This window comes from Scyliorhinus canicula, chromosome 16 (assembly GCF_902713615.1).
Source record: "Scyliorhinus canicula chromosome 16, sScyCan1.1, whole genome shotgun sequence".
NCBI classification, from domain to species: Eukaryota; Metazoa; Chordata; class Chondrichthyes; order Carcharhiniformes; family Scyliorhinidae; genus Scyliorhinus; species Scyliorhinus canicula.
In genome coordinates this window covers 124,122,693-124,143,981 of record NC_052161.1, presented here as the reverse complement: position 1 = coordinate 124,143,981, position 21,289 = coordinate 124,122,693, and the positions used below count along the sequence as shown (strand labels likewise).

General features: G+C 52.1%; 1 protein-coding gene across 4 annotated transcripts in view; it reads right to left on the bottom strand.

Moving 5' to 3' along the window:
* ccdc187 (coiled-coil domain containing 187) overlaps positions 1 to 20,393 on the bottom strand; it is a 72,259-nt gene extending 51,866 nt beyond the window's left edge. The window contains exons 1-4 of one of the 4 annotated variants that reach the window (XM_038773303.1): positions 20,375 to 20,393; positions 15,632 to 15,734; positions 1,929 to 1,991; positions 941 to 1,070 (exon numbers count right to left, since the gene is read on the bottom strand). In XM_038773303.1, coding sequence (XP_038629231.1) covers positions 941 to 1,070; positions 1,929 to 1,991; positions 15,632 to 15,680 — 242 coding nt within the window. In that variant the 5' untranslated portion in view covers positions 15,681 to 15,734; positions 20,375 to 20,393. Of the gene's footprint in view, positions 1 to 940; positions 1,071 to 1,928; positions 1,992 to 15,631; positions 15,735 to 19,065; positions 19,761 to 20,134; positions 20,155 to 20,374 lie in introns of those variants that run through there. The other 3 variants (XM_038773302.1, XM_038773301.1, XM_038773300.1) reach the window with 3 other exon arrangements.
* Between the last annotated feature and the right edge of the window lie 896 nt (positions 20,394 to 21,289).

Below are 21,289 nucleotides of genomic sequence, written 5' to 3'. Positions count from 1 at the left end.
ACCAGGTAGGGTGTGATGAGGTGGAAGTCCATTATTGGCAGAGAGGGTAGGCCAGGGAGCAGATCCGGGGGGAGGGGCAGGATCCCTGCTCCAGCGCACAATAGTGTATTGTTCTGTAGTTCGCTGCATCGTACAGGAGCAGCGGGAGGAGCATGTGGGTCTCTGGGAACTCAGCCCAGTGAGTCAGCTCTTCAAAGGGAGAACTTTTTGTTCTGAATACATCGTAAAATCATTTAACATATTTTCTATTTTAAGCAAATTGTCACCTGAATTTTATTTGCTGTTTTATACAAATTTCCATGTTATAGCTAGTAGGTCTGCCCCCTAATTCTCCCTCACCTCCCTTCCAGGCATTCTCCATCAATATTTCTTTAAAAAATAAATAAATTTAGAGTACCCAATTAATTCTTTCCAAATAAGGGGCAATTTAGCATGGTCAATCAACCTGCCCTGCACATCTTTGTGTTGTGGGGGTGAAACCCACGCAACCACGGGGAGAATGTGCAAACTCCACACGGACAGCGACCCAGAGCCGAAATCGAACCTGGGACCTCGGCGCCAAGACGCAGCAATGCTAACCACTGTGCCACTCTGCTTCCTACCTCCTTCACAGGCCTTCCCCCTCAATCCCCCCCCCCCCCCCCCCCCCCGTAGGCCTGCCTCCTCAATCTCTCCCCTTATACCTCCCTCCAAGGCCTGCCCCCTCATTACCCCCACCCAGTCTCCCTCCCAGATCTGCCCCCTCATTCCCCACCCCCTCGCTTCCCTCCCAGGCCTGTCCACCCCGCCATTACCCTTCCTCTCGCCCAGTCCGGTTGCTCCTTGCCCATCTCCTCCACACAGCTCCACTCTGAACTTGACTCCTTAACCCATCATCTTGTCCAGTCGTTCTGCTCCGACTCTCGGATTCAGCCCCCCCCCCACACTCCGATATACGTACATCTGTTGTTGGTGTTCCCGGCTGAAGTGTTTGGCTTCCAGTTCCTCCTCATCCTGCAGCTTCTTCGCCACACAAACATCCTGACGGACCAACTTGTTCTTCTCAATGTTTGAGGCATAGTGCTGTTCAACTGGAACACCAGGAACATTGTTTAATACTGACACACAGCTCATACTATCAATTTCTAAATAGCAACTTGGTTTTAACGTTTTACCAGGGAGCCAAGAACCAGAATCCCGAGAAACTGAATTTCTCTCTGCTCACAGACCCTGACTCTCCCAGGAGCACAGGCTCCATGGCCACCATGTCCAAACTTTGCCAGTGACTCAAAGCACTCTACTGTGGGAGCTATTACAGATTTCACCTTACGCCCTCAATCAGACATCTCCCCCCCACCACCCCCCGAGCAAACATGTTCGTATAATGAATCCCTCCATGGCCACATCTTATCCCTCCATCTGCAGCTTTCCTATCCCTACCTCCAAGCTCTCTTCCCCTGCTCGATCCTGGGATTTAATCCCCGTTCTCCATGTCCCTCCAGAAGATATGAACTTTCAGCTGCATTCTGGAACTCTGTCCTCAGCTTCTGATCTCCCACCGTGTCCTCCCACCTAAAAAATCTTCCTCCCCAACACTTCCTTCAATTTCCACCCTTTATCCCCCCTCCTCCTGAAACACTGAGCTCCGTTTGGAGTTCTGGGTGCTGCGCAAGAGCGAATGAAAGATCAGAATCTCTGCTCGAGGGCACCAAAAGTGCAAAGTGCCATACCCTCTCCCTCCAACCTCTTCCCCAGCTGGGGTCAACCCCCAATTTGTATGAGGCAGCAAGTCCTCACCAAGGGCGTCATTGCCACACTTTGACCTTGCTTTGACCCACGCATCCTCCTAAAGAGGCTGCCAAGGAGCACATGGGTGATGCCCATCTATCTGTCTGCAGGTTGAACCCAGAACCACAGGCGTTTCAGCCCCTGGAGCTGTTTCTACTCACTCTCTTGTTCCTGAAGGTTGTGTGCCAACGCCCCATCCTCCAAGACAGCGAACCCACGGCACACTATAGCAAAAGAGAAAGAAATCGAAGGCTCGAGTAAGGCCAGACATCATTGCCACATGTGCCCATTAACAGGCACCAATATTAGACACACTAAGCCACCACCCCAACCGACCTCTTGCTCAAGAGCCATTCCCCAGAGTGCTGCAGTGCCCTGTGTCTTGTGGGTTTAGGTGAAAGACACAGCAGCTTGAAATGGAACTCTCTCAGCTTTACAAAGGCAACATTGCCCAGAAAGGCCATCAGTTGCCAGCTGATGATGGCACACGGCGCGGCACAGGAACAATCATCAAACCAAACACGGCTCCGAACTTCATAAAGAAATATCAGGACAGTTCAGCAAATGCTTGGTTAAGGAAGTGGGTTATTAAGGAACGCCCTGTAGAGAGAGGAGGGGGGGGGGAAGAGGTTTCAGGAGTTGCAGCACCAGAGCTTCGAGCCCAGACAGCTGAAGCCACAAAATGACAGCACTTCCCTCACAGGGCTCAATAGAACCATTCAGAAAGTGGCTGGTGAGTTTTCCACTTTGTGGCAGGAAAGGGCTGGGCCAGGATAAACACTGCTCCGGCTTCGGATGAGTCTACCCAGTTGGTAGACTCCCGTCAGAGCCAGACGATCGCGGGTCCAAGCCCACTTGGGGTCCCGAGGCTGACACGCCAGTGCAATACCGAGGGAGTGCCGTCTTTCAGATGAGGCATTTACACCTGGGCCCTTCGGTCAGGTGGGCGTAAAAGGGTTCCTGTGGCTTAGAATTGACGAAGGGCAGGCAAGTCATCCCCAGTGCCCTGGTCAAGATTTATCCTTTAATCTACATCACAGAACCAGGACATCACCTTGCAACTACTGGAATCTTGCCATGCACAATCTGACTGCCCTCTATTACAACAATTCCACAAAGGCACAGAAAAGCTGAATGGCTCCCTTGTGTTCTGTAAAATCCTGTAAGCTCTTGGCACAGGGGTTCCTGAATGTAAACATTCCCCTATTTGGCATTAACGCAGTTACATAATACACAGCTCCCATCATTAACAGCAGACACACTGATTTATTGTGAATGAAGTCACGGGAAATCTAACTGTTTAACCCTCCCAACCCTACACAGCCTCGCTCGACTGAAATGTCTATTTTTAGTCAGGTGCAGACTTTAATAAAAGCCATCAAACAACTTGATTTGTGACATGATGTACAAATACACACTCTTGGGGCAGAAGCAGAGGTAAAGAGCGTTTTCCCCCCCCCTCCCCCCGGTCTGACAGCTGGGGCCTTACAACCCCCCTTATGGTTTTGGTAGCTAATGAGCACCTTTCAACGTCAGGTTGTTTTGGCATCAAAGAGTTAGCAGCTGTAAGACATCAAGTGGGAGCAGCAACATGGGGCGGGATTCTCTCAGCCCGGGGCCGGGCCGGAGAATCCCCATGACCGGCGCGAATCGTGGCGCCATTGGCAGCGCCGTGGTCAGGGGGCCGCTCCGGGCCGCTGATTCTCAGCCCGGGACGAGCCGATCGGCCATCGTGAAAAACCAGGGTCCTGCCGGCGCTGTCCACACCTGTTCTCAGTCAGCGGGAACTCGGCGTGGAATGCTCGGGTTGGGGGGGGGGGGGGGGGGGCGGCCTCCTCGGGGCCCACCAACCGGCAGGCCAGCCTCTCGGGCTGGGGGCCTCCTTTCTTCTGCGCCGGCCCCTTTAGCCCTACGCCATGTTGCGTCGGGGCTGATGCGTTGAAGGAAGCCACTGCGCATGCACGCGTTGGCACCGATGCCGCTGTGCCCCCAGATCCCGTGGCGCCCAGTTGACGCCGGGTTCAGCAGTTGGAGAGGCGGGCCGTTCCAGTGCCGTGCTGGCCCCCTGTGGGGGCCAGAATTGCTGATCCTGAGGCATTTCCGATGGCGTCAACACTTAGCCTCAGGATCACAGAATCCCGCCCATGTTGAACAACGCCCAGTTCAAACCGTCCTGAAGGCCCGATGACTCAGGACGTTCAAACAATGAGTCCGCAGAGGGAGCCCGTAATTCTGGTGCAGTACTGAGGGAGTGCGGCACTGGCGGAGATGCAGTCTTTTAGATAAAATGTTGGACTGAGGCTCTGCTGGCGGGTGTAAAACAACAGGATGACTTGACTAACATTCAGCCTCACTGGATCTGATTATCACAGTGCTGCTTGTGGGATCTTACTGTGCATAGACAGACTGCTGTTCCTGCTACGTTACACAAAAAGCTGACCACGCTTCAAAAAGTGCTTTTAGCGGCTGCCGAGCATTTGGGGCGGCTTGAGGTGGTGAACGGTGCTATTAAAACGCAAGTCTTCTTGTTCATGTTTCGCTCACACACGTCTGGGGTTTGATCCCCTTTGGGGGGGGGGGGGGGGGGGGGGGGGGGGGGGGGAGTGGTGTAATTGAATAGTCAAATAGGTTGAAGGGGCTGAATGGCCTCCTCTTCCTCCTGTGGTGACAACAGCCCGGAGACTCTGTTCTTAATCCACAGAGGGCCGAGGTCGTTGGCAAGTCACCGGCAACATATTTCAAGACAAAGCCAGGGGAAATTCCTTGTGTAGCTGCCTATTCCCTCGGCAACTGCTAAACAGGAGGCAGCTACTGAGAGCACCAGGCCAAAGGTCACTCCTTTAATAAAACCACTTCTGTCATTCAGACAAGTGTGATTGTGTAGCACAGAGACCCCGCACCACCTCAACCTACCCCACAGGCCAAGGAAACAGCTGGGATGTGGGGCGGGGGTGGGGGGGTGGATTGTACAAGTTACCATAGAAACATCAGGGTTAGTCCGACAATGGAATCCTGGCTCCAAGCCCAGGAAAATGTACACGCGAGAGGCCAGAGCAGCTCCTCATACACACACAGAGGATGGAATGAAAGGCCCAGGGTTTGCCACACAATCTGCTGACTGCACCAGGACTCGGCGTTCAGGTCTGAAGGGGAAGTGGTTTTTCACCCACCTCGTCAAACCCCCACAATAAAAACTGAATAGGGGGGGGGGGGCTCCCATCACTGACCAATGATGTAAATTGGATGTGGCCTTCAGGTGAGGATGCAGCTGAGCGAGGCTGCAATGGCCACACATCGACATGAGCCCAGGACATGGATAACTGGGGTCGGGGAGGGATGGAGCAGAGGATTCGGGGAGAGGGTAAGGGTGGGGAGAGTGGTTGAGAGAGGGAGTAGGTCGGGACATGGGGAGGGAACTGGAGACGGGGAAAGGGGGCATGGGCAGGAGGGGAATGAGTCGAGGGAAGAAAAGGCCCCACTACTACGATGTTCAAAAGGTTCTCCCCAGGATTCTTCTGCCAGCCACTGAAAGTACACATCAGACAAGCACAGGTTCCCTCTGGGAACGCAGCAGTGTAATATTTACTGCCTGTAAACATACAGTACATCAACCACATTGCAATAGATGGAGAAAGAACAAAGGGATAAAAAAAGCCACAGAGCCAGACTGAGACATTTAGGAGTTGCCAAGGGAAATGCTGTGAATGGAAAGTTTTGAAATCCAGTCACTTTCCGTCATTCTGAGCGAGAATAGGGGGTGGGGGGGGTGGTTTTCTTCACCTTTGGAGAGGATGCTGGGATATTTGTGTCCAGCTGGCAAAGGGCCTAGTTTGTGTTGAGCGTTAACTGATCTGAGTTACAGTGGAAGCTTCAGGAGCCCAGGATTGAGATGTACATTTGTATAATTCACCACGATTTCCATGGCAGTGGGGTGGGGGGCATCATATCCTGGGCCTGACAAAAGGTTACAGAGTTGGGGATCTGGTTTTCCCAGAAGCCCTCGGAGAATACGCCCCCCCCCCACCGCGCTAAAAGGGGGCAGTGCTTACGAGGACTTCCGATATAAAGCCAGCCGTCCGGCTCAGAACCGGCCAGCACGCACTCAGGAGGAGCTTGTACCATGGTCTCTGTAACAAACTTAAATGTACCTCCTGTTCATCCGGAAACCCGATGTGGACTCCTTCCTCTGGGGCAATTACAATATTGGCGACGAGGAAAAATGGTGCCTTGTTGATGATTTGACCTTCCTCCTGGACTACATCCTGGACATCCCGTACAGGATAGAACCTGCGCTCCGCTGCGATGCCTTTATTCAGCCGCTTGGACACGTTCGATTTCGTAGTTGAAGTTTGGACCCGTTATGCAGAGCGCATGTGCTTTTATTTTAGTACCAACAACATTACGGACGATGGGCGGCAGACAGTGATGTTACTGATGATGTGTGGAGTTAAAACGTACGGGGTGATCCATGACCTCGTGCATCCGGTTGTGCCGGACACCCACACTTCGCACAACTGATGGAGATCGTTAGCCAATCTTTCAGCCCCCCTCCCTCTGACATCATCCAATGGTACCTTCTGAATATAGCAGTGCACACCCCAGGTGAATCGGTGGCAGAGGGTCATGATGCGCTTTGTGCATTTGGGGCCTCCCTAGATGATACTTTGCGGGACCGCCTCATCTGGGGTGTCAGCGGAGCGGAGATTCAGCGAGGCTCTGGGCGGGCCCACTTTGACAGCCCAGATTTCCCCATCTCACATGGTGTTCAGGCGATCCAGGGCATGGAGATAAACACCCTGGGATGTGGGGCACTACATGGCAACTCCTCCGCCCAGTTGAACAGGCTGCGTGACTGCGGCAGAACCTTTTGTTGAAACGCCCGCAGGCAACCTGCCTCCACATGTGCAACACCTGTTTGCCGGTGTCGGTGTGACCACGGACAGCCAGGAGGTTCCGTCGACACGGTTAGGTTTGGTGCCGGCTCAGAGATTGGACCTACCACTTGGATACTCTGGATGAAGAAGAGGCCATGGTGCAACTCCAATACTTAGCAGCACCCATCCGTATCACCATGCAGGTGAATGGATACTGGCTGCGTATGGAGCTGGACACTGGGGCAAGAGTGTCAGTCATAGGCCAGAGCACATTTGACCCTATCCAGCAAGGTGTCTGGACATTGACGTTGGCCCCCTCCACGACACGTCTGGTGACGTATACGGGGTGGGGGGGGGGGGGGATCTTTTGGGGTTTTGTCACCTTGCAAGATCTTTCAACATAATGATGGAAGAGACTTTTGCACGGCATACCCGGATGACATCCTGGTCACAGGTGCAACAGACCAGGAACATTTATGGAATCTGGTGGCTGTGCTTCACCAATTTCAGAATTTGGGATCCGCTTGCGGCAGAAGAAGTGTTTTTAGTGCCGAGATCGTCTACCCCGAGTCGTCGCTTGCGATGCGTCGCTCTATGGGTTCGGCGCCGTCCTGGCCCATCGGATGCCGGACGGTAGTGAACGGCCTGATGGCCTTTGCATCCAGGACACTGACCGCTGCCGAGCACAAGTTTGCACAGATAGAGGAGGAGGGTGTGGCATTTGGAGTTAAATGTTTCCACTAATACGTCTTACTCTGGTTACAGACCACAAACCCCTCCTGAGTCTTTTTCGCGATGATAACGCGATTCTCCCCATAGCATTGGCACGCATCCAGCGGTGTGTTACTCTCACTGAGAAGTATTCTCTCGACCAGGGACCCAGAGAGCGCATGTTGATGGGTTGAGCCAGGTGCCCCTGCCAGCCATGGCTTCACCTCGCCCTCTGGCGGATGAGATGGTCGCTGTGTTGAATCTCATGGACTCCTTGCCGGTTACCGAATCTCGTATCCGCTACTGGACCCAGATGGATCCCATCCTTACCCGGGTGCAACACCTTGTCCTCCGGGGTGATCGGCATCATCAATTGCCCAGGGAGCTGTGGGCTTCTTCTACCCGGATGTCAGACGGGGTCTCCCGTGGGGTAGATGGATCGTGATCCCGGCTAAGGGTCAGGCACTTGTTATACCAGCCCGACACAACGGGCACCCGGGGATGACCAGGATGAAGATGCTGGTGGCTGGTCCTTGAAGTCTACACATTGAGAAGTTAGCGTGGCAATGCTCCGTCTGCCAGGAACAGCAGCCGCTACCCCACCATGCCCCTCCACCCTGGGAGTGGCCGGGCCACCCCGGGCTCGAGTCCACGCAGACTTCACCGACGCGTTTATGGACTCAATGTTCCTTCTTTTAGTGGATGCCAATTCCAAATGGTTGGAGGCCCTTCAGATGGCGGCGATCACCTCTCACACAATGATGGCGGCGATCACCTCTCACACAATGCTGGAGAAGATGCACCTCTCTTTCTCCACAGAGATCCTTATGATGGACATGGGGCGTCCATCACGAGTGCAGACCTTTTGGAGTTTCTTCGGACAAATGGCACCCGGCACGTGAGGACAGCCCCCTTCATCCGGCCTCCAACAATTTGGCAGAGAGGGTCGTCCAGGCCTTCAACAGGGCCTCGGCAAAGAGCAGGTGGGACCCTTGGGCACATGTCTGGCCAATTCTTTTTTTCCCCCATTTTTTTCAATTAAGGGGCAATTTAGCGCGGCCAATCCACCTACCCTGCACACCTTTGGGTTGTGGGGCTGAGGACCATACAGGCACGGGGAGAATGTCCCTGTGGAGTTTGCACATTGATCCAGAGCCAGGAGCAAACCCGGGTCCTCAGCACCGAGAGGCGGCAGTGCTAGCCACTGCGCCACCATGCCACCTACCTTCTGGCTCAATTCTTGTTCGCGTACCGGACCACACCACATCCTGTGACCGAGGTGGCTTCGGCTTCAGCAGGACTGCTCATGGCTGGAAAGGGCGGCGTGGTGGCGCAGTGGCTAGCGCTGCTGCCTCGTGGCACAGAGGTCCCAGGTTCAATCCCGGCCCCGGGTCACTGTCTGCCGTTGCAAAACACCTCGGGATCGTCTGCTGTGTTTTTAGATGGTACAGAAATGCAAGTTGTTGGTGTTTTTAGTGGCTGAGGTTAGAATCTCCAGAACAAAAAACTGTCCTGTGACTGACTGCGCCGAGGAGACCTGGTGACGGAGTTAGGAAATTAAACAATATGCCAATATTATGGTACAATGTATGTTGAGGCAGTGTTGGGGAAGCTTTACTGCACTTTTAAAGCAGACCAAGGCAGGCCAGCAGCACGGTTCAATTCCCGTACCAGCCTCCCCGAACAGGCGCCGGAATGTGGCGACTAGGGGCTTTTCACAGTAACTTCATTGAAGCCTATTCGTGACAATAAGCGATTTTTTTTTTCCATTTCAACTCTAAGGCGATTTGGGGCATGCTAGGGTTGTGAGAAGTACTGGAAAAATACAAGTCGCCTTCTCTCTATTCTTAACTGGAACAGTATAACAAACTTCTTAAACACACAGGCACGTAAAGTCCCAGATAATCTACAGAAATCAAAGAAATCTTTATGCCTCCCCGATGGAAAACTTTAAAATACATTCCAACTCAAGAAATGTTGAAAAAGACAGTGCCCAGGAATCTTTCAGCTGCGAAAGGAGCAGACAGGGACAGCCACCCCCCCCCCCCCCCCCCCCCCCCTCCGCAGCCCTCTTTGATATAGAGATACTCTGGGAACAGATCTCTGAGCAGGGAATGTCAGAGTGAGGGCAGCAACCCATTCAGATGTTAATGCCTCACAGATGGGGCTACAGACAGAGCTACAAATGGGGGCTGGGGCGAGAGGGTCACCGCAGAGGGTTTAACATTGACAGAAAAGCTTATTAACAAAATTCCAATCAAAAAACTCCGACTCAAGTGAAACAGAGAACTGTGGGCATGGTACTATTTCCCAACCTTCTACAAATGTATTCAATCCAATTTTTAAGTTGACCGTCACCAGCTGTAGGGCTCTGCAGAATCCGCCTGTTACTTGAACATCTCCCTTTCTGGCACTCTGGAATACCCACTCTGTTCAGTCTGTCTTTAAGACATTAGGTGCTGGGAGCGGAGGAGGTGTTGCTGGTCACAGAGTTACGCAGCTGTGGGGAAAACTTTGGACACAAACACGTTGGTTTTGGATCAGGATTGGAATGGATCGGGAACAAACAGGAATTGATTCGCAACATTGGCTACTCACCTTAGCCAATCTACACGAGACCCGTCAGCAGGGAAGGAAAAAGACCCCCAGGTTCGATTCCCCGCTGGGTCACTGTGTGCGTGGAGTCTGCAGGTTCTCCCAGTGTCTGCGTGGGTTTCCTCCGGGTGCTCTGGTTTCCACCCACAGTCCAAAGATGTGCAGGTTAGGTGGATTAGCTATGCTAAATTGCCCTTAGTGTCCAGGATGTGCAGGCTAGGCTGTGTTGCGGGGATAGGGCGAGGACGTGTAGGGCTCTTTCAGGAGGGTCAATGCAGACTCGATGGGCCAAATGGCCTCCTTCTGCATTGTTGGAATTCTACGATAGGGATTCTAGTAAGTAAGTGAAGTCTTCATAGGCTGCTTTCCCCTTTGAGGAGGAGAGCGGTGGTGATTTTTTAAAGATGTAGAGTTCCCAATTCTTTTTGTTTCCAATTAAGGAGCAATTTAGCGTGGTCAATTGACCTAGCCTGCACATCCAGGACTGGTTTAGCACAGTGGGCGAAACAGCTGGCTTGAAATGCAGAACAATGCCAGCAGCGCGGGTTCAATTCCTGTATCGGCCTCCCTGAACAGGCGCCGGAATGTGGCGACTAGGAGCTTTTCACAGGAACTTCATTGAAGCCAACTTGTGACTTGTTATTTTGGGTTGTGGGGCTGAGACCCACACAGACACAGGGAGAATGTGCAAACTCCAGACCGGTGGTGCTTTAACCTGAGGATCACCACACCTCAGGCGAGGGGCAAGTTTGAGAGGGCGGGGCCTTCATCAATAACCACAGCCGGTACGGGAATTGAACCCGTGCTGTTGGCCTTGTTGTGCATCACAAACCAGCTGTCCAGCCAACTGAGCTAAACTGGCCCCCACTCCAGCATATCGGTGAACTAGTTGGGTTTTTCCCCCCCCGACAGCCGGACAGGTCACTTGCAGTTTGCTAATATTTTTTTAAATGGGAGCCCAAATTCTCTCTGCCATGTTGGGATTTGAACTGGTGTTTTCTGGGTTACTTGTACAGTCACATCACGCAGGAGGTGGCCTGAGGAAGAGGACAACGGAGTTGCTTCCACCTACCCCCGTGGTCATTTAAAAAAAAGTGGGCTTTACTCAGCAGGAGCAGACACAGGTCCAGCCTGCCCTGTACCTACCTCCCACCTCGGTCCCATTGAGTGGGGTTGTCACGTGGGGAAGTTGCATTGGCAGCCCGGGTGGGCGGCAGCCCTGGTGGGCGGCAGCCCGGCAACATGGTGTGTAGCCACCACTCAGCTGCAAGCGGCAAGGCAGAGGAGGATTTAGACTTAAATTAATTAACAAGCAACACCTGGCTCATGTCCCCTCCCAGAAACCGTGCACGCTGACATAATTGAACAGCTCAAACGTCAAACAGAATGGGGTTTCTTTAATACCCCATTGAGAAAATGTCCAAACATCCACCTCCTCATAAACAAGGCGAGGCCAATTGGACTGGGTTCTCTCTCCCCCTCTCCCCCCCCCCCAAAAAGTCAGCCTAGGCAATAATGGGCCGAATGGCCCTTTCTGCACGGTGTCATTTGATGATTCTAAACCACCTTCAATATGTGTCTCATGATGTTTCACAGAGGACATCCTGGAGTCAGAGTCCTCACAGCACAGTGGGTGTACCTACACCTCAGGGACTGCAGCTCACCACCACCTTCTCAAGGACAATTAGGGATGGGCAATAAATGCTGGCCTAGCCAGCAGCACCGACATCCCATGACTGAAATAAAAGTTATTGGCACAGGAGGCGGCCCTTCGGACCTGTTGCACTATTCAGCTAAGATTATGGCGGATTTGTATCTCAACTTGAATTACCTATTCCCAATCCCTCATTATAATATATTATTACGTATTGGAAGGGTGTGGTGGTGCTTATCTGGTGGGGTTTGAATGAGGTGCCAAAGGAGGGACAAGACAGGGGTGCATTAGGGGAGGGGGGGGGGAGGGTAGGTCAGAGAGGGGATACAGGAGAAGGATAGGCAAGGGCAGTGAGGGGGATGGGGGGGAATGTCTATGGAAGAGGGGCAAGGTGGCTGAATGCACACAATGCTCCAAATGAGGCCACATTTGGCGTATTGTGTGCAGTTCTGGTCACCTCACTATAGGAAGGATGTGGAAGCATTAGAAAGGGTGCAAAGGAAATTTACTAGGATGCTGCCTGGTTTGGAGGGTAAGTCTTATGAGGAAAGGTTGAGGGAGCTAGGGCTTTTCTCTTTGGAGCGGAGGATGAGAGGCGACTTAATAGAGGTTTATAAGATGATGAGGGGGATAGATAGAGTGGACGTTCAGAGACTATTTCCTCGGGAGGATCTAACTGTTACAAGGGGGCATAACTATAAGGCTCAGGGTGGGAGATATAGGAGGGATGTCCGAGGTAGGTTCTTTACTCAGAGAGTGGGTAGGGTGTGGAATGGACCGCCTGCTGTGATAGTGGAGTCGGACACTTGAGGAACTTTCAAGCGGTTATTAGACAGGCACATGGAGCACACCAGAATGACGGAGTGGGATAGCTTGATCTTGGTTTCGGACAGAGCGCGGCACAACATCGAGGGCCGAAGGGCCTGTTCTGTGCTGTACTATGAAACGGGGGAGGGAGTTACAAAGGAAGCCAGACTGCAAAGTAGCGAGTGCTGACATAACAGCAGCAGCCTGCTACATTTGCAAATGGGAACCGCTGACCCAAGGGATACATTCACAAGGGCTTCCCATCCCACTCACTGTCTCCCTGCTTCGTTTGAGAAGGAACTCTTGTATCAGCCTCTCCTTCCCATCTTGTTAAGAGATGGTTATAAGGAGGACGGTGGACTTTTGACATTCTCAATAAAATAGATGCTGCAGAAGAACATTTGCTGATTGTTTGTTTATTCATGTTTACACCTACCGCTTGCTTTGGAATAAACAGACTGCGTTCTGGGAACAAGGTACAAAAGGCTGGTGTTGGAGACAGCTCCGAACCTGTTTATTCAGGAGCCCGCACTAACTGAAAATAAATACATTCAATATTTTATTCCCACTGCGGAGCATTTTCTCCCTCAGAAAATTTCTGGTGAGAATAAAATGTCCAGAAGCAGATCTTCACCAGTGTTGGATCACTTTACTCCTAATTTCACACGACTGAAACTGCACTGTCCCATCAAACACTCCCAGGACAGGTAGAGCACGGGTTATATACAGAGTAACGGCCCCTGTACACTGTCCTCATCAAACACTCCCAGAACAGGTACAGCACAGGGTTAGATACAGAGTAAAGCTCCCTCTACACTGTCCCCATCAAACACTCCCAGGACAGGTAGAGCACAGGGTTAGATACAGAGTAAAGCTCCCTCTACACTGTCCCCATCAAACACTCCCAGGACAGGTAGAGCACAGGGTTAGATACAGAGTAAAGCTCCCTCTACACTGTCCGCATCAAACACTCCCAGGATAGGTACAGCACAGGGCTAGATACAGAGTAAAGCTCCCTCTACACTGTCAGCATCAAACATTCCCAGGACAGGAACAGCACAGGGTTAGATACAGAGTAAAGTTCCCTCTATACTGTCCCCATCAAACACTCCCAGGACAGGTAAAGCACGGGGTTAGATACAGAGTAAAGCTCCCTCTACACTGTCCCCATCAAACACTCACAGGACAGGTACAGCACAGGGTTAGATACAGAGTAAAGCTCTCTCTACACTGCCCCCATTAAACACTCACAGGACAGGTACAGCACGGGGTTAAATACAGAGTAAAGCTCCCTCTACACTGTCCCCATCAAACACTCCCAGGATAGGTACAGCACAGGGTTAGATACAGAGTAAAGCTCCCTCTACACTGTCAGCATCAAACACTCCCAGGACAGGAACAGCACAGGGTTAGATACAGAGTAAAGTTCCCTCTACACTGTCCCCATCAAACACTCCCAGGACAGGAACAGCACAGGGTTAGATACAGAGTAAAGTTCCCTCTACACTGTCCCCATTAAACACTCCCAGGACAGGAACAGCACAGGGTTAGAAACAGAGTAAAGTTCCCTCTACAGTCTACACCAGGGGCGGGCAAACTACGGCCCGCCAAACGTCTTTATGCGGCCCACCAAGATCAAGTCATTAAAAAAAAAATAATAATTTTTTTTTATTTAAAAAAAAAAATTTTTTTTTTTTCTAAGGTTAATGTGGGGGGCTGTTGGGTTACTGGTATAGGGTGGATACGTTGACTTGAGTAGGGTGATCATTGCTCGGCACAACATCGAGGGCCGAAGGCCCTGTTCTGTGCTGTACTGTTCTATATGAGGCGCCCAGAATCATAACCGGGTGAAGCGCCATTTTTGAAAAGTAGATATAAAGAGGGCTAAAGGCAGGATGCCGCCGGGGGAAGCGCTGAGGTATATGCCGCACGCTAATTGGTTACAACCGGGACTATTAATACTATGCGGCCCTTTAAAATTGTGAATTTCTGAATGTGGCCCTTGCACGGAAAAGTTTGCCCACCCCTGGTCTACACTGTCCCCATTAAACACTCCCAGGACAGGTACAGCACAGGGTTAGATACAGAGTAAAGTTCCCTCTACACTGTCCCCATCAAACACTCCCAGGACAGGTACAGCACAGGGTTAGATACAGAGTAAAGCTCCCTCTACACTGTCCCCATCAAACACTCCCAGGACAGGTACAGCACGGGGTTAGATACAGAGTAAAGCTCCCTCTACACTGTCCCCATCAAACACTCCCAGGATAGGTACAGCACGGGGTTAGATACAGAGTAAAGTTCCCTCTACACTGTCCCCATCAAACACTCCCAGGACAGGTACAGCACAGGGTTAGATACAGAGTAAAGCTCCCTCTACAAACAGGACTATGACCAATCCTCAAATTCAAGATTATTCAATTGTTACCCCTTTATACTTAAGTGAGGTGATGGGTTATTAACTCAATAAGGTTACACTAAACTCTTTGCAAGAGGCGAAGCAAACTTGGCCATTCTTTAGTTTATTGTACAAGTATGTTACATTTTTGCACTGAACTCTCCTGTGATGGTTACAAGTGGTCACTCTCCCTATCCTCGCTACCTCCCCGTCCTCACTACCTTTGTTACTTCAATGTCATTGAGGCCCTATGCTCTGGAATCTCTTCCTCAAACCATAGAATCCCTCCAGTGCAGAAGGAGACCGTTCAGCCCATTTGTGTCAGCCCTCTAAAAGAGCACTCCCCTGTCCTATCCCGGTAACCCCACCTAACCTGTGCATCCCTGGACACTAAGGGGCAATTTTAGCATGGCAATCCACCTAACCTGCACATCTTTGAACTGTGGGAGGAAACCGGAACACCCGGAGGAATCGGGGAGAATGTGCAACTCCAAACTGACAGTGGAATTGAACTCGGGGCGCTGTGAGGCAGCAGTGAACTCGGGGCACTGAGGCAGCAGTGTTAACCACTGTGCCACCCCTAAACCTCATCTCCCTAAAGACGCCCCTTAAATTCTTTGACAAGTTTCAGCTCACCTGTCCTAATATCACCTGCTCTTTTTTCCTAATTTACAGTCTTGTAAAGCACATTGGGACATTTTACAATGTGAAAGGTATGATAAACGATACACTTAGCAAAAAATCCAAGTGAAAGAATGGCTCCTCACACACAAACAAATCTGCAATATATAAAACACAATATTGAAAAGTTCATCTCCCTCTCACCTTCTTGCACCCGAGGGAGATTGGATTGGTCAATCGCCCTTTCCATCATTGCCAATGCGCGGCTGACCTTTCAACTTGGGTTGGGATCATCCAAATAATTAAACTGTTTAAAATAAACACACAAAAATACTTCACATAATGCACAAACCGTTCAAACAAAGTTCAACCAGCTGATTTTAAAAGATAAACTTTAAAAATAAGTAAATTGAGGAGGTTCCAAGGCTGTGCAGGACGAAAGAGCTACGAAGGAGAGGAGTTAAATTGCACGGGGTCAAGTGAGGCGAGGAGATCAGCTTTAAAAGACTATTGCTTGTAGGAAGGTTAGAAAACTCAGATCTAGCAGGGGAGGGGTTCACGGATCTGAGTTTGGGAGAGAGCAGTGGAGCGGGAGGTGTCCGTAAACAAGTCTTAAAGGTATATCTTGGACAGTACATAGAGCTTACGGAGAGTTGCAGTTTAAGATCATATAGTACGAACAGCAGCTTGAGGTACTGACAGCATCTGGCCTTGTGAAAATATGTTTCATACAATCACATTCCCAGAGGCAGAGTGAAGGGTCCAGGTGAAGAGTGGACAATATGCCCCTCGCCTGGTTGATCTGCCCCTCGCCCAGCTGATTGAGGGACTCTTCAGTGGAGGTTTTCAGAACCCAGAAGAAAAGAAGCACCAGGAAGTGGACAAAGCTACATCTGTCAGAACATGTCATTGACCTGCTCACGGACTCCAGATAAGGGTCCGGACAGAATCGACACTCTCATTTCACATTCCAGCTCTCCCTGGGTGTCAGCAGCAAATACAAATTCAGCCCGCACCCACATCTCTGCTACCCAATCAACCCCACGCTCACATCTCCCCTGCCCAATCAACAAAAGTGCCCCAATCTCCTGACGTCCACACCCCAATCTCCCCCTGCCCAAATCAGCACCCACGCCCCAATCTCCCCCTGACCAAATCGACACCCACGCCCCAATCTCCCCCTGCCCAAATCGACACCCACGCCCCAATCTCCCCCTGCCCAAATCGACACCCACGCCCCAATCTCCCCCTGCCCAAATCGACACCCACGCCCCAATCTCCCCCTGCCCAAATCGACACACACGCCCCAATCTCCCCCTGCCCAAATCGACACCCACGCCCCAATCTCCCCCTGCCCAAATCGACACCCACGCCCCAATCTCCCCCTGCCCAAATCGACACCCCAATCTCCCCCTGCCCAAATCGACACCCACGCCCCAATCTCCCCCTGCCCAAATCGACACCCACGCCCCAATCTCCCCCTGCCCAAATCGACACCCACGCCCCAATCTCCCCCTGCCCAAATCGACACCCACGCCCCAATCTCCCCCTGCCCAAATCGACACACACGCCCCAATCTCCCCCTGCCCAAATCGACACCCACGCCCCAATCTCGCCTGCCCAAATCGACGCCCACATCTCCCCCTGCCCAAATCAACACCCGTCTCCCCTGCCCAAATCGACACCCACGCCCCAATCTCCCCCTGCCCAAATCAACGCCCCTCTCCCCTGCCCAAATCAACACCCGTCTCCCCTGCCCAAATCGACACCCCAATCTCCCCCTGCCCAAATCGACACCCACGCCCCAATCTCCCCCTGCCCAAATCAACACCCGTCTCCCCTGCCCAAATCAACACCCCAGTCTCCCCTGCCCAAATCGACACCCACGCCCCAATCTCCCCCTGCCCAAATCAACACCCGTCTCCCCTGCCCAAATCAACACCCGTCTCCCCTGCCCAAATCGACACCCCAATCTCCCCCTGCCAAATCGACACCCCAATCTCCCCCTGCCCAAATAGACACCCCAATCTCCCCTGCCCAAATCGACACCCCAATCTCCCCCTGCCCAAATCAGCACTCATGCCCCAATCTCCCCTGCCCAAATCGACACCCCAATCTCTCCCTGCCCAAATCGACACCCCAATCTCCCCCTGCCCAAATCGACACCCCAATCTCCCCCTGCCCAAATCGACACCCACACCCCAATCTTCCCCTGCCCAAATCGACACCCACGCCCCAATCTCCCCCTGCCCAAATCGACACCCACGCCCCAATCTCTCCCTGCCCAAATCGACACCCACGCCCCAATCTCCCCCGACCCAAATCAGCACCCACACCCCAATCTCCCCTGCCCAAATCAGCACCCACGCCCCAATCTCCCCTGCCCAAATCGACACCCCAATCTCCCCCTGCCCAAATCGACACCCACGCCCCAATCTCCCCTGCCCAAATCGACACCCACGCCCCAATCTCTCCCTGCCCAAATCGACACCCACGCCCCAATCTCCCCCGACCCAAATCAACACCCACACCCCAATCTCCCCTGCCCAAATCAGCACCCACGCCCCAATCTCCCCCTGCCCAAATCGACACCCCAATCTCCCCCTTCCCAAATCGACACCCACGCCCCAATCTTCCCCTGCCCAAATCGACACCCACGCCCCAATCTCCCCCGACCCAAATCAGCACCCACACCCCAATCACCCCTGCCCAAATCAGCACCCACGCCCCAATCTCCCCCCGCCCAAATCAGCACCCACGCCCCAATCTCCCCCTGCCCAAATCGACACCCACACCCCAATCTCCCCCCTGCCCAAATCGACACCCACGCCCCAATCTCCCCCTGCCCAAATCGACACCCACGCCCCAATCTCCCCTACCCAAATCAGCACCCACACCCCAATCACCCCTGCCCAAATCGACACACACGCCCCAATCTTCCCCTGCCCAAATCAGCACCCACGCCCCAATCTCCCCGCCCAAATCGACACCCCAATCTCCCCCTGCCCAAATCGACACCCACACCTCAATCTTCCCCTGCCCAAATCGACACCCACGCCCCAATCTCCCCTACCCAAATCAGCACCCACACCCCAATCACCCCTGCCCAAATCGACACACACGCCCCAATCTTCCCCTGCCCAAATCAGCACCCACGCCCCAATCTCCCCGCCCAAATCGACACCCCAATCTCCCCCTGCCCAAATCGACACCCACACCTCAATCTTCCCCTGCCCAAATCAGCACCCACGCCCCAATCTTCCCCTGCCCAAATAGACACCCACGTCCCAATCTCCCCCTGCCCAAATCAGCACTCACACCCCAATCTCCCCCTGCCCAAATCGACACCCACGCCCCAATCACCCCCTGCCCAAATCGACACCCACGCCCCAATCACCCCCTGCCCAAATCGACACCCACGCCCCAATCTCCCCCTGCCCAAATCGACACCCACACCCCAATCTCCCCCTACCCAAATCGACACCCACGCCCCAATCTCCCCCTGCCCAAATAGACACCCACGCCCCAATCTCCCCCCTGCACAAATCGACACCCACGCCCCAATCTCCCCCCTGCCCAAATCGACACCCACACTCCAATTGATCCCAAACACCCAACCCTCAAATCGATACCAATACCCCAGGTCAATGACGAGTGGTCTGATTTTTTTGATGACTGTCCCATATCAAATCCAATCCAGATTTGGCGCGACCTTTACCCCCGGCGGCAGCTCCGCTCCCGGTTCTCTCTGTTCCTCTCTCTCCGCTCCCGGTTCTCTCTGTTCCTCTCTCTCCGCCCCCGGTTCTCTCTCTCTCTCCCCGTTCCTCTCTCTCCCCGCTTCCAGTTAAACTTCTCTCTCTGCCGCCAGTCCCGGCAGCGAGCCTCCCGCTCTCCCTTTAAGTCATCATCCTCCACTCCCTCTCTTCATTCACTCCTTCCCTCTCTCCATTCACTGATCTTCTAACTCTTTCTCTCTTTGTTCTTCACTCTCTCCTCATTGAGCCCTGTCTTTATCTCTCTCCCTTCTCTATCTCACTCTCTCCTTCTCCCTCCCTCGGTTTCATTCACTATTTCTTCCTGTTTTTCCTCCCCGTTTCTCTTTGCTTCGTTCTTTCCCTCTGTCGTTTCTCTCTTTCTCCTTTGTTGCTTTTCTGTCTCACTCTTTGATTTTTTTTCTCTCTTTTGTTTCTCGCTCTCTTCCTTTCTGTTGCTTTTCTCCGTCTCACTTTCTTTCTTTCTCTCCCTTGCTCACTGTTTTCCTCTCACTGTTTCACTCTTTCGTGTTCTCACTTTCTCACTCCCTCACTTTCTCTCTGTTTCTCACTCTGTTTCTCTCTCCCTCTCCCTGTTTCTTTCTCCCTCTGTTCCACTCTCTTTCTCACTGTCTCACTCTCTCCCTCCCGTTTCACTCTCTCTCACTCACTGTTTCACTCTCTTTCTGAGTTTCATTCTGTTTCTCTCTCTCCCTCCCTCACTGTTTCTCTCTCTCTCTCTCTCCCTCCCTCACTCTTTCTCTCTCTCTCCCTCTCCCTCCCTCACTCTCTCTCTTTCTGCCTCTCTCTCACTGTTTCTCTCACTCACACACTCTCTCTTTCTCCCTCTCTCTCACTGTTTGTTTCTCTCTCTCTCTCTCTCCCTCACTCTTTCTTTCTCTCTCTCTCTCTCTCTCACTGTTTCACTCTGTTTCTCTCTATGTTAGTGCTCCACCTCTGATTCCAGCAGCTGTTGTCTTTGGGACTACGGCGAGCAGCCACTGCCAAACCGCATTCAAAATCCTGTCCACACATCTGCACATGGTGATGGGATGGAAGCAAGCCCAGAATGTGTTAACACAGAGCCCCGAGTGTTAGCTTCACACAAACAGCTACACATCTGAGACCTACCCCCGGCCAGACTGCGGCACCTACATAATCAGGCTGCTAAACAGACACAAACCTCCCTTTTAACCTGCCTAATGTTCAACATCAGCAACAACTCGCAATTAATACAGCATCATTAATGTACTAAAATGTCCTGTAGCTGAACAGATTGTGACACCAAGCTAGATGAGGAGATCTTAAGGCAGGTGCTGAGCTTTAAAAGGAGGAGGAGAGGTTGCGGAGGGGATTTCAGAATTTAAGGCACAGCTGCCTATGGTGGGAATAAAGTGTGGGATGGATAAGAGGTCAGAATTGGAGGATTGCAGAACTCAATTAGGTTATTGAGGTAAAGAGGGGCAGGACAATGGAAGACTTTGACACTTGAGCCAGGATAGGTCAATCCTGAGGGGTGAATAGGATTCGGTGCGAGTTAGGATATGGGACAGCCAAGTTTTGGATGAGCTTAAATTTACCGAGAGTGGAAGGAGCCAGGAAGCAGAGAGGAAATCTGACAATGTCTGAACTCTCTGTACTTGGGATCCGATACAATAGGATGGTTTAAAAATGGTGCAGTAGTTGTTATCAGGAGGTGCAGCAGCATGCATGAAGAGAAGGGACAGGGGTTGCTTGGTGTCCACTGAGCAGCTTCGATAGTGAAGATTAAATTCACATTCCCATTAAACTCATGATTCAAGAATTTCTTCACCAATGAGGCAATAAAGTTAGGAACAATCATGCCCAAAGCTTCCAGGTACACAAAACGCAAATAGGACACAAGACCCTGGGAAATGTCAGTCACTTTCTTCTGTTTCTGTTGAGACGTCCACACCCAAGACATTAATTAACCTGTGTTAAGAGGTGATGAATCTCTTAAATATCCAGTGGTGTTCAACAGGAGTCAACAGCACCACCTGGTGCTTGAGCCTGTGATGTTGCAGCCAGCTTCAATAAGATTACAAGCGTCATCAGACCCTGATTTTTAAAATATTCATTCGGGGGATGT